Below are 13,571 nucleotides of genomic sequence, written 5' to 3' on the forward strand. Positions count from 1 at the left end.
CTCAATTCACAAACAGAACACACTCAACAGGAAGCAGAACAGGTCCCGCTTCCAAGGCAAAGTTCACAAACCGGAATACCTACTTCTGGGTTTGCAACCTTTTGTTTCCAAGTTGTTCATAAACTAAGCTGTTCTAAAAGCAAGGTATCACTGTACAACAGTGTCTAAAAATGGAGAACGTCATTTAGTATTTTTCTTTCAAATAGTAAAGAGTTGACTAAAGCTCTTAAGCCTTAAAACCGTCATAACATAGGCTATGAGACTGGGACAAGTTATGTTGAGGTACAAACACTCCTGCAAGAATAGCAACAGAATGCATGATTGCTACTGCTACCTATTATTTCTTCTCCCTATCCAGCTGCTAGCTTTGCTTCTTCCAGCTTCATTGCTCAGCAGCTTAATTGCGCATGAGAAAGCACATGGCATTCATGCCAGACTGCAGTTCTCACATCTTTACCACCTTCCCAATCCCCATCCTCCAGTGCCCTGCAGATTATGCTAGCTTTCAAGTTAACATCTGTCATGTTCTCTTAGGCCTTGCACATGTCTGGAAGCTCTGAGGGAAACCAATTATATCAGTAGCATATTCACAATAAGTTGAATTGCTAAGTTGACATATGTGGATAACAGGCCATAGATTTGGTTTACCTAATGTAGCCTATATTCAGGAAATTCGGTAGGCAAAACTCAGCAGGATTTACCTTGAGCTTGTTACTGACAACATCAATGGAACAAATTGTCAGGTTGTCAAAGTGGGTATGAAATTGTAAAGCAAGCACTTCTCATTGCAGCGTGTGTTGAATAGGATAATTGTTTAGATATACAGTGGTACCTTGGGTTGCAGACGCTTCAGGTTACGCGTTTTCAGGTTGCGCACAGCGCCAAACCCAAAAGTACCGGAATGGGTTATGTCCGGGTTTCGGCGCTCACGTGTGCGCAGAGCACTAAATCACAGCCCTCGTGTGCGCAGGCAAGGCACTGTGGGTTGCAAATGTGCCTCCTGCATGGATTGCGTTCACAACCTGAGGTTCCACTGTATATCAGGTAAGGACTTTTAAACTTGCCCAACTATTCATAGACTCATTAGGTATTCAGTTTGCCTTGGCACCAGGAAACTATGGTTTTGTGTGCTATCTTTTGTACAATTGTAACTTTCAAAACTTTGGAAACTGAAATATTCAAATCTTTGTTGATCATTTTTAGTTACTTGCTTTATACCCTGCATTTTTCTGAAGAATGGTAGGGACAGCCAAGGAAAATCTTAATAATATCCTAATACACTTTTTTGAAGTAGGCTTGTGAATAGTCACTTACCTTACATTTCACACACACTATATGTATTTATGGCCTATTTGTGACTACTGAAAATAAGCTGGAGCCCTGAGAAGTAAACTTTCAGAGAGGTGAAAGGCATAAAACGGTGGTCAGCCAAATTCATTGGCAATGAATCCATAATGGTGTGAAATGGCATAACTTGGCAAAATGCCCACATCAGTGAGAATGTTCAACTTTCCTGCATCGTTTCTGCACTACTGTTGTGCTGGGTAATTAGACTGAGAACATGGCATTTTATGCAGAATAATTATTTCTGGAGGAAATCCATCCTCATGTAATTCATCTGATTTGGAAAATGTATATATTGAGAAGGTTATTCCAATTTCATTGTCCTTCCCACTTGCAGACCATTCAAATGCTTGTCCAGTGTTTCTGCTATAATTGAATTCCAGTTAGCATCACAGGTCAATTACATGCTAAGGTTAGCCTGCAGTCCTTGATACTGCACAGTCCAAATAAGAAAATAAATATAGGTACTGTATCTAAAAGTATGACTTGTGGTATAACCTCCTTCATTATAAAAGATTTCTTGCCCCAAATGCCGCCAACTATGTAGAAAAGAATTCCTACCACATTTCCAAGAGTTAGTATAATTTTTATAAGCCTTCAATTATCTAAGGGGTGTCTGATACTAATGAGTGCAATACACCAATCCCTACCTGGTTAGTAGAGGGGGGGAAATCAAAGGCAGACAAAGAACCAAATCAAAAGCCTTCCTGGCCTTGAATCAGCAGGATAAAAGGGGTGTGGCATTTTAGTTCCACCTGCTCTGCTTTCCATCAGTAGCTTTTCCCCTTCCTTCCCACTGGTTTCCATGGCTACAAAAAAAGAGGCATCCATGATTAGGCTTCCTACTCTGTGGGCAGAGATGGAGAGCTACAATCCTATGATCCCCTAGAATATTTTCACAGGGGCCATAAGGTTACACCCTAAATGAATTAATGACATAAACATACCAGATCCAGGTGTTCTGATTTTCTAGAGCATTTCAGTCAGAGGTTTGGCCTCTCTGATGTGGTCCAGAGGAAAGCAGAGCAGTATGTTTGGCACCAGCTTGGTTGCAGGAGTTGCCAGAAAGAGGCGTACAAAGTGCCATCCAGGTGTCTTCAGGAGTTTACTCTGGATTTGTGTACGGTTTACCCCTTAGCCTTTTGTTCTCCCAACGATATCCTGCGAGGCAGCAGGGGTTTAGGATCAGCGTTTCCCTTCTCCTAGATGGGCTACTTTCCCAGGTTGGCAAGCCCCATCTGCCCCTCACTTCCCTCTACAGCAAGTGCAGAAACCGCTTTCTTGACTGTTGGACCCATTCTTGGTCTCATTTGCTCAATCTGCTGGATCCTGTCTTTGCATGCAGGGGAAGACCCTAAGTCACTGAGGTTTTGAGACCCATCAGCTACCTCACCTGCTTTGGCCAGCCAGTCAAAGCAGTTTCCACAGGGTGTGGCCACTGCCACTGTTGACAGCTTCAAGGAGCCACAGGTGAGGGGTATGGCCGCTGTCACTTTTGGCAGCTTTGAGGAGTGACAGGTGAGAGCTAAGTGCAATAGACAGAGATGTGTATTGTTCCTTTAACAGAAATGTAGGAAATGATAGCCAGTGCAGCTGAATGTGTTTAGTCAAGTTGTGTATTCCTGGTAGCCCTGCTCTAGGAATCTACACTTAGCTTTTTTGTCTGAATTTACATTTTAAAATGTTCTTATGGAAGATTTGGATATCTTTAGATCTGTCTAACTGCATACCTATACAACCAGACTGTTGCAGGGATGGCAGGAGCAGACAAGACACAAAATCAATCAAAGCAGATTTTCAAATAGACATTTAGGTAAACTCAGGGCAGCACAAGATCGGTAGGGATAACTTAATGTGTTATTTAATTAAAAGTTCTTTAGAGGTGAATCAACTCCATTTCAGTGGCTTAAGAAATATGTTCTGTGCAGTTACAATCTCAAGAAATTGAATGCTCAGAAGATACATATTGAATCTGCAGAAGAGTTCAGTTATAAGAGACACACATTAATATATTAGCAGGGAGAAATCGTGCATATTTGAGCACAGAAAAGAAAAAAAGGCTTTGCTTTTAGCTAGTGATTTTTTTAAAAAAAATCTGTGCAGACTAGAGTTCAGAGATTCCTACATTTAAGTCTGTCCTAAGAACTCACATTTATTAGTATGACTTCTAAAGTAGAAAAGCTAAGTATACACTCCTAGTGCAACATTACCAGGCATATATAACAGTGTTTTCACCTGTGTTTGCGAGCATTTCCTGCTTTTCTTTTAAAGTAACAGTGCACCATACTAATGATAGTTCCCTTCACAATTTTCATCAGTAAAAGCATACATCCTCTTATGTATGCTATCACAATGTTTATCATAGTGCTTTGGTAGAAAGATGTAATAGCTTCCTATTCTTGCATGAAGTTGAAGTTGGATGAAGCCTGTGAATCTTCTTGTACCTCAGTGCTTCTCCATTTTTTCTGGCTATCCTTGGAGGATACTTTACATAGGATTTGGAAGTATGCTAATAGCTCTCCTCTGAGTGTTTTATATGTTTTTCTTGTGTTGTGCTAGTGGAAGAAAATGAGTTCCTCACATTGTACTCCTGCAGGCAATATCTGCAGTATGTCAAGGAAAATTAACTGCTTCACAAATTCTCTATCTTTTTATGTGTTGCTGGAGAGGGTTTTAGGATAGGTTGGGAGAAATATATGAACTTGCCTGGATTCTAGAGAAATTGACTTGAGAATAAAATAGAATGAAGGTTTGCTGGGGGGGCTGAAGAAAAAGGCATTGTGGTTTGAGTTCTGGACGCTGATAAATAGGGGTTGTTTTTATGTGCCTTCTTGGTAGTGGCACCCACCCTGTGGAATGCCCTTCCATCAGATGTCAGGGAGATGAGTAATTACCGTATATCACCTAAAGGTCTTCTAAAGAAGACATCTGACGGCAGCACTATATAGGGAAGTATTTTTATGTTTAATGTATTATTATGTTTTTACATATGTTGGAAGCCACCCAACGTTGTTGTTGTTGTTTGTTTGTTTGTTGTTGTTGTTAAACGTTTTTCTCTGAGCCAGTATTGACTCCTTGCTGACCACTGTTAACAACTTGGGAGCCTTATTTGGAAATGTGCTTTCCATTTCTGAAACCTTCCCCTCGTTTTGAGAGAATGGGGCAGTGTTTTCATAGGAGTGTGTAAAAGTAGTTGTTGAGTTTTTACTTGCAGCATAATGTTGGTGGGGCATGTGCTTGCATATATTGTTAAAGTTAAGCTTTTGATCACTTTGGATGTGTTGAGAACAAAATGGTGCCCTGGCTGCTGTATGAAGGCCATGCCATGTCAAGTGATCTAGGGATTTTACTTTACCATTTTATATTGCTTCCATTTTCAGTGTCCTAAAAGTAGTGTAAGATAAGGTCCCAGATCTCTGTTTTACATTTGTTATCTCATCCCATTTTTGAGGGTTTGAAATTTTAAAAAGTGTCAATGTTGGCCTTTCCAGACTACACAATAACCTTAAAAGCTCAGCCCAGAATTGGGATATTTCAAAACTAAAAATACCATTGTCTTCAGACCTTTATGGGGTTTAATATGATATGGCACATGATGGACTTTAAATTTTAAAGAAAAATTACTGCATCGTCTTTAGAACCCTTATTAAAAAAACAACACTGAAAGCTAAACAGATTGCTGCTATGTACCACATTTTTCACCCTATAGGACGCACTTTTTCCCCTCCAAAAATGAAGGGGAAATGTGTGTGCGTCCTATGGGAAGAATGCAGGCTTCAGGAAGCTATCCGCAAGCCTGGGGAGCCCGCGGGAGTTCCCGCAGGGCTCCCTAGGCTTGCGGATAGCAGCCTGTTCTGGGGGCTTGGGGGGGGAATAATTTTTTTCTTTATTTCCTCCCCCCCAAAAAACAACAACAACTAGGTGTGCCCTATGGGCCGGTGCGCCCTATAGGGCGAAAAATACAGTAAGCTAGAAGAAGAAATAAGCACAGTAGGCAATCAGATTTGGTTTGGTTACTATTTTAATGACTGAGACATTTCTCTTATTGACCTAGTTCACACAAAGCGTTAAAGCAAACCATGATTTAATGAGACTTAATGAATGTGCAGGTTTCTAGAGACAAGTTGGCACCCGCTTTTTTCTTTCTGGTCCTTTTTTACTCCTTAGGCCCAGACTTGCTGCCTGAGGTGACCACCTCACCTTACCTCATTGGAAGACTGGGCTTGAGCCAAACCTTAGCTTAGTTCAGATGACTGAAGAGAAGTAGCTGCCAGCTCCTCTCTGGGACTTGACATTTTTGCACTGTCTCACTAAGCCAATGTTTGACTTACTATGTCATGGGAATCATCTTGCTATCTCAATGCTCAGTTTGACAAATGTTAAATTTGTACTTGAATATTTGCATTGGTTTTTTGGTTTTTAATTTTATTGTAATGTTTATTTCTTTTCATTTTAGTGTTTCTGGTTCCACCCTAGGACCCTCCGATAAAGGGTGGACTATAAATCAGTTCATTAAATAAAGCAAAATGACTACATGAAACTCAGGATTTGATATTGCTTTGTCCTCTGCATCCTCTTCCTTGAGGGAAACATCTAACCTTGCAGATCTGTACTGGTAGAAAAACATTGGAAATATGAATTTAGACAGGGCTCCAGGCAGCCACTGCTGACTTTTATTACATGTCATAAGTTTTCATATATGCCTACTCAGGTTCTACTACTTTTCTAGTACGTATTATAAAAAGAACGGAAGCTTGATGAATAGAAGCCAAGGAGGGACCACACAAATGCACTGATTGGCACCCACCCTCGCTGTGCCATTGTGACTGTTCACGTTACGGCACAAATTAGAAGGAGGAGTGTAAAAAAAAGGCTTGAAATGAACTGTATACCAATTTATTTAGAATATAGAGGTCTTTGTACGTTGTGCTCCTTGAAAAGCTGCTTGTTAGTATAGTCGTACCTTGGAAGTAAAACGGAATCTGTTCTGGAAGTCCGTTTGACTTACAAAGCTCCTGCAGCCAACTGGAAGCTGTGGAAGCCCTGTCAGACATTTGGCTTCCAAAAATAGTTTGCAAACCGGAACAGTCACTTCCAGGTTTGCGGCGTTTAGGAGTCAAAACGTTCGAGCTACACCTGTATTGGTGAACTCACTGAAAATTTATATTATGTTGCTTAGGAGGGAGGAGTAGACTATAGCCAGAGATGGGAATTGGGGCCCTCCTCATAGGAATTTTTTACCCCATGGAGTGCTTTACTTGACTTGGTTCTCCTCAGCATGGTGATAAGTGTTTTAACCAGTGTTAGAATCTGAGATATGAAAGCTGGGAGCTAAATGACACCTTAAACCTAGGTTATGAGCACAACAACGGAATGTCTAGGTGCACTTATTTTATAACCAGAGTACAAAGCTGAAAATGAATGAACTGCAGCTAAAATATTATGTTCATTTTTCACATGTTCTAGTTCTTTCCTCACCCACCTTTCTAATATTCTTAAGAGGGTCTCTTCTCCAGTCTTCAGAGAGTAGCTGGAAGTGGGGAGGCAGAAAAAGGTCCTCCTTTCCTTCCACTCTGCAGTTTTATTATGAAATCTTAGTCACAGTACTGCTCCCAGAGCTCAGAAACTGCTCACACTAAAGAAATTTCCCATCGCAAAATGCACTGAGAACAATGGGAGTTTTGAACGCTGGTTCTTTATGGTGGTCCAAATTTTAACAATAAAGACTGTTGGCAGTTATTGCTCACTGTGCTACAACTTGTGATGAGCTCATGACACATTTGTACAAGTTCCCCTCTCATAATTTCCTTAAAGTGTGGTAATACAGATATGTAAACATGTTATGAGTGTTTTGGAAGATAACTGCAAAATGATTGCCTCTGTGATATTTTTTAGCAACAGTATTATACTGTATTATACTGTAAAAATGTAAATTGATAAACTGAAAGGGTACTTTCTCTGCTTAGGACAGTTTGAAGTTTTAATGGCATGTTACTAGTAAAATTAGTTGAGGACGCATAGCAGCATGTCATGCACTATGACATTTTTGATACTTTGCATCTGATACTCAGATTCAGTTTAATCTTATTTGTAGGTTAAACTGAGAGGGTGCGACTGTCCCAAATTGCCCAGTTAATTTTATGGGTAGGTGGGAATTTTGACTGGGTTTCTCCAGCCTAATTTCAATACTTTAGCCCAGTGGTTCTCAAAGGGTTTGGTGAACCACACTAATGTGACAGGAGAGGATAACAAATGTGGCCAGAAGATTCAAGGACAATCAAAGAAATATTTAAACATTTCAGCACAACATAACATAGTATAGTATAGTATAGTATAGTATAGTATAGTATAGTATAGTATCACACTAATATTTATGTTTGCAGAATATGTAGCTGCATTGTTTTATACTTTCTGAATGTCCCATGATCATAGTTGTGTTCTGTGTTATAAATAAAGCATTGCTAGGAGTTCTTTCATTTTGTTTTCCAATGTATTTCTTATCAATAAAAAATCAGTGTGGCATGAGAAAATTGTTGTTCTGCAAGTGGGGCCCAGAGAAAATAGTTTGAGAACCACTTCTCTAGCCAGTAGAATGCTGGTTCTGCATTCCTCCTCAAGAAAGAACCCTCGCTCACTAAATGCACAACGAATTTGCACTGGCTGACTTTGTAGCAAACCTAAGAGCCTTTCCTAGAGCCTGTGAATACTATTTCTCTCAGGATCATAGAAAGAGGACCATATCAGAATTAGAAAAATTTAAACATATTAATATGTTACAGCTCAGCTAGTGCAGCTGAGCACATATATTCTGCATTACCGATGGAAGAAAAAAGGGACTCCATACATAAGGTAACAATTATATGTCTGCTAATAGAACATTGGATTTGATATTTCCTGCTTGGTGTTAGTTTGTTGCTGTTGAGATGGAAGTTATATTGATTTCTATAATTTTACAGGAGTTTAAATTCTAATTCTGCAGCCTTTTTCCTTTATAGATGCCACCTCAAATGAACAGCAAGACCTCTTCTGTCAGAAGCTACAGCAGTGTTGTGTATTGTTTGATTTCATGGACTCTGTCTCTGACTTGAGAAGCAAAGAAATTAAAAGAGCAACACTGAATGAATTGGTTGAATATGTTTCAACACATCGTGGTGTGTTAGTTGAATCAGCATATTCTGATATAGTGAAAATGGTAAGTAAAACACCTGAAGTATACTCTTCTTGGACACATTTAAAAAGTGACACCCAATATTTTTTGCTAAATATAGTCTGTGTTCTGTATTAATTTTTCTATAGCAGAACAAATTTTTTGCTGACACTACCTGTTAACTTGCTGTTAAATTGTAACGGATTAAAATTGGTTACATTTAGTTGCATGACAACCATAGGTGACAAGGACGCAGGAATGGGTTCATTGTTTGTCCCTCTTTTACTGCAGAATGACGGATTAAAGCTCAAAGGTTATAGCTGGAGAGAACAATGGCTGCATTTGGATGTCACACTAAACTATGGTTAAGTGAGATACGGGTACCACACCCAGGAGGAGTAGTTTGGGAGCTTTTGCTTTACCACAGCTTCCTGTGTTAGCTAGACCTAGAACTGTGGTTAATTTTAATTGTCGCTACTTTCAGATAAGACAGCTTCAAAAACTACAGATTGAGTTCTCTTGTTTGAAGCTAACCGTATTTTACATTACTACAGTTTGTTTATGCAGTCTGTACAAAAACTTCTATTCAGCAAGCACAGAAGCAGAAACTTCTACTGCTTCTGGCCACACAGGAGTGGGAGAGGTAAAGGTGTGTGTGAGCCAGACTAGGGCTGTTCATGTCTTCCTAAGCCGTAAGAGGCCAAGAGAAAGTTGCTAAACCTCTTCCTATGTTTCCAGTTGCAGCTAAGCAGGAAAAGTTCACAGCTTGGTCAATAGATTGCTTTTGCTCCAGCTACTTTTATACCTCAATTTTCTCCCAGCAATTTCATACTCAGTCTCTTCCTATACATAGAATTGTGTCTCAGAAGAAATTGTAGCTTTCAACAGTCATTTCTCTCCCTCCAACAACAGCAATTTAGTTTGCAGCTCCTTCTCCTGACATCACATTGACTCTGCACTTGTTAGTGCAAAACAGACAGTGCAAAGGAACAAATGCTGGCGTAAAAAATGTCTGCTTGATTTTTGAATGTGCACTTGTTCCTTATTCATCATGAGGAGGAGCAAAACTGCAAGAAAGAACGGGTGAGGAAGGGAGGGAAAGAAGTGAAGAGAATTAGTTGGGTTGAAAGTGACAAAGGAGTAGAAAAAGGAAAACGGAAGCAGAAGAAGGAAAGGAGAATGGGAAGGAGGAAAACTAAGATGATGGAGAAGGTTCAGAAGCAAGATTAGAGAAAGAGCAGAGGGTGAAGAATCAAGAAAACAGCATAGGGTAGGGAAGAAATAATAGCAAGAATTAGAGTGCTAGGGTGGTTTCATATGTATAATATAAATGCATGGCTGCCCACTGAGCTCCCCAATATTGGCTTCTAACGATTTGCAAAAATGTTTGTCCCTTTTTCTACTTACTATGAGATTTTCTGTGGACTTTATAGCATGTTGGTCACACCTATAAAGTTACTTAGGCTGTGCACACATTAACAGCTTAAACCCCCTCCCAACTGCATTTTAGATTGTATTTCCACAAGTGTTCATCAGTATAGTTGGATGTGTTTCCAAGTCACCTGCTTTCTCTCCACACCAATGGCTGGAGAGGGAGCCTGGATGTCTTCTTGTGTCTTGCATTTTCATATTGGATCAAAGCTGCTTTGGGGGCAAATGCAACAAAATGCATAATTTCCCAAGAAATGACAGGACAGATGAGGAATGTGGCTAAGGTTGTGTGTACACAACTTCACAAACCAGCAGTCGGAGAGCACTGAAGGCAGAGTAAAAAGAAGTATGTACACCACAACCTTAGCCTCAGCATAGTTGAAGGGATAGAAGTGGCACACAAAAGTGCGCATATTGGTTAACTATCTTAAATTTAATATTATCGAGCAATGATCAGCTTTCATTTCTTTTTAGGGATGACTATTTAGAGTCCAACATTTTATATTAAACATGTCAATTAGGATCTGACACTTCACAGCCTTTTCTGTTAATGTTTGTAAATGTATTATTGAAATCTTGCTTGTGGTTATTGAAGTTAATGGTAAATATGCAGTTGATTTTATTGACTGTGGATTGCACCAATTGTTTATATAAATTTACAAGTTTAATCTTTGTCTTCAGTTTCCAGATGGGTAGCACAGTTAGTCTGTTGCAGGAAAAAAAGAAAGTGCTTTGGCATCTTGAACAGTAGCAAATTCACCATGGCATAAACTTTCATGGATCAGAGTCCACATCATCAGTTGCTCTATCTTTAGTAACTTTGGCATTATCATCTACAAATTCATATTTGACTGTGTTCCTGGAAAACAAATGTTCAAGCATAACAGTTGATGACAGCCATAAAATACAGTGGTAGAAAAGTGGGCAAACTGCAATGTTGCTCACTAGGAGTGTGGATGATGCTGACCAGGAATCCTGGAAAAAGCTTTGTTTACCAAGTAAAAACATAATTAAGATGATCAAAGAGAGATGTCTTGTTCCTAAACAGGAATCCAGATTTCAAAAATCTTGTAAAAATAAATGAAATCAATTTTGGTAGAAGGTTTTTCAGGATATCTTGTAAGAACATAGGATTAGCCTGCTGGATCAGCCAAGTGGCCAACCAGATAGATTCCTGTGGGAAATATGCAGAAAATGAGCACAAGCACTTTCCCCTTCCATGGTTTCCAGCAACTGTCATTCAGAAGCATTTCTGCCTCCAACATTGGAGGTAGAGCGTACCCTTAAATAGCTTGTGGACAAATGCTGGCTCCCTCAGCCTGAAAGCGAGATGAGTGCTGCACCTCATACTTGCCTTTGACTGGACTTAACTATCCAGGGGTCCTTTTTTTTAAATGGCTAGCCTTCTCAAATATAATAGCCATGTATGTTTCCTTTTCTCATGAGAATACATCAATGTAATACCAATCTGAAATGTAAAGTTGTGGACCAAAACTTTTTGTTTCATGTTCTTACTTTTTTAGAAAACGTTTTGGTAACATTTGAGTATATGCAATTTCATAGTGCATATACTAAGATTAGAATTTCATTAATTCTAGAAATGACTGAAAACCAAATTAGTTTCCCATGTGTTCAACCCTGGTCTTTGAATTAGATACCCTTGCTAGGTTAAATAAACTTAAACACCCTTGTGACACCTTGAAGGTTTAAAGCTTGTTCTATAATAAATCTTTTAGTCTTTAAGGTGCCCCAGCTGTTGTTTTTGCTTCAGCAAACTTAAAGCTTTTCCTACAGTAAATCTGTTAGTCTTTAAGGTGCCTTAAGCTATTGTGTGTGTTGCAGCAGACCGACAAAGCTACCCCTCTGGACAGGTATTCAGATTATAGCAGGACTGGTCCCAGCTCCTTGGTGGGTGGGTGGGTGTGTTTGTGTGTGTGTGTGTGTGTGTGTTCACAGCATACACAGTTAAAGATCTATAATGCAGTGCAATGTTAGATTATTAATATGTATTCAGTGAAGACCTGCAAAATATGTAAAAGACCTATTACATTTTTAGAACAAAGCAGCTCCTTCACAAATTAAAAAAACAGAACTAATCCCCTTTTGTAATTGGCGTAACAGTGGCTAGATAACTTGAGAGTTTAAAAAGTACAGTTCTTCCATCTAGTAATTGTACTTTAAAACAAAGTATTAAACTGCAGAACACTTCTAGTTATTGTTTTGTGCTTGTGGCACATTGTACTAGTCTTGATTACGGTTGATTGCTAGAATCATCTGTGGGGTCCAGGAACTACCACCTTGGGTTGGAATTTCACCACTGACTACACTTAATTGTAAATAACTATTGCAATCAATATATGGAGTTGCAGCCACAAAGCAGTTTATGATGCACAGCATTGTTCCATGCATCTTTCGTCTCACAACTCATCCATTTACACTGGGCACACCAGGGTTAGCTGTGGGGGATCAGCTTTATTCTACTTCCACGTAATTTCATTAAGTGGGAATAAAACTGCTGCTGCTGATGCTCAGTGCTTTTTGTCCATACATACATGAAAGACACAACTCATCCATAATTCATTGAATAATGCGCGAGGAATATCTTTTGGAAATACCTAACTATTTTTGTAAAGGAAATTAGAAGTCACTTTTCACAACTTTTTACAGTGGCCTGTAAACATTATGGTGGGCAGCTACCATGGTCTGATATTTGGAATGTCCGACAGCCTCATGGGTTCTCTTTGTTATTCTAGCCCCTTGGATGTTTCCCCTCCACTTAGCCATGGTTTACCATGACACCTGAACTTGTATCACCATAGCAACTGCTAAGCCGCAGTTTAACTGTGCACTTTTTCAAAATTAAGAGAGCTCAAAACAAGGATTTCCATCTTAAAATCTGGCTTGATTGCAAATTATGGTTAGTAGCATTTGTGACTACTCCAGTTCAGATATATATATTTATTAATAACACTCCTAGACCTCTCTTCATTACAAAATAATCATAGAGCAGTTTCTCAAATATTATAAACAAGATGGACAACAATTAAACAACTATATGACATCAGATGTAGTGTAGGAGTGTGTTATTTGGGGGAAACATCCTTGAAGGCCAAATTTGGAGCCTGGCCTAGCCCATGGGATGGATATTTTCCAGCCCGGACCCTGTTCTCTCTCACTGGCCTATCACAAGGTGCAAACCCTCAACTCAAATTCCTAAGCAAATACAGTATTTCTGTGGATGATGATGACTCCCCCACCACCAGCATTGACCTTCCGGCCTATGCTGATGCCAGGGGAGAGGACACCACTGAGTCAGGTCAGGCCTGCTCAGTTCGCCCACCAAGTCTTCAGTAATAATAATAATAATAATAATAATAATAATAATAATAATAAAAAATAAATTTTATTTATACCCCGCCCTCCCCAGCCGAAGCCGGGCTCAGGGCGGCTAACAACACTAAAACAGTACAACATTATAAAACATTATAAAAATGACTTAAAATCAAAATTGATGGCAACCATAAACTAAAGTTTTGTAAAGATTGCCAAAGGAGGGAGTCAGGCTGCGCCCTGACCAAAGGCCAGGTGGAACAGCTCTGTCTTGCAGGCCCTGCGGAAAGATGTCAAGTCCTGGAGGGCCCTTGTCTCT

The 13,571-nt window shown here is 39.5% G+C and overlaps 1 protein-coding gene across 1 annotated transcript in view; it reads left to right on the top strand.

The window, feature by feature from the left end:
- Positions 1-13,571, top strand: part of PPP2R5A (protein phosphatase 2 regulatory subunit B'alpha) — a 42,830-nt gene that overhangs the window by 11,246 nt on the left and 18,013 nt on the right. Inside the window, exon 2 of the mRNA XM_081904177.1 lies at positions 8,340-8,536. Coding sequence (XP_081760303.1) covers positions 8,340-8,536 — 197 coding nt within the window. The remainder of the gene's footprint in view (positions 1-8,339; positions 8,537-13,571) is intronic.

This window comes from Podarcis melisellensis, assembly GCF_964234715.1.
Source record: "Podarcis melisellensis genome assembly, chromosome: 3".
NCBI lineage: Eukaryota > Metazoa > Chordata > Lepidosauria > Squamata > Lacertidae > Podarcis > Podarcis melisellensis.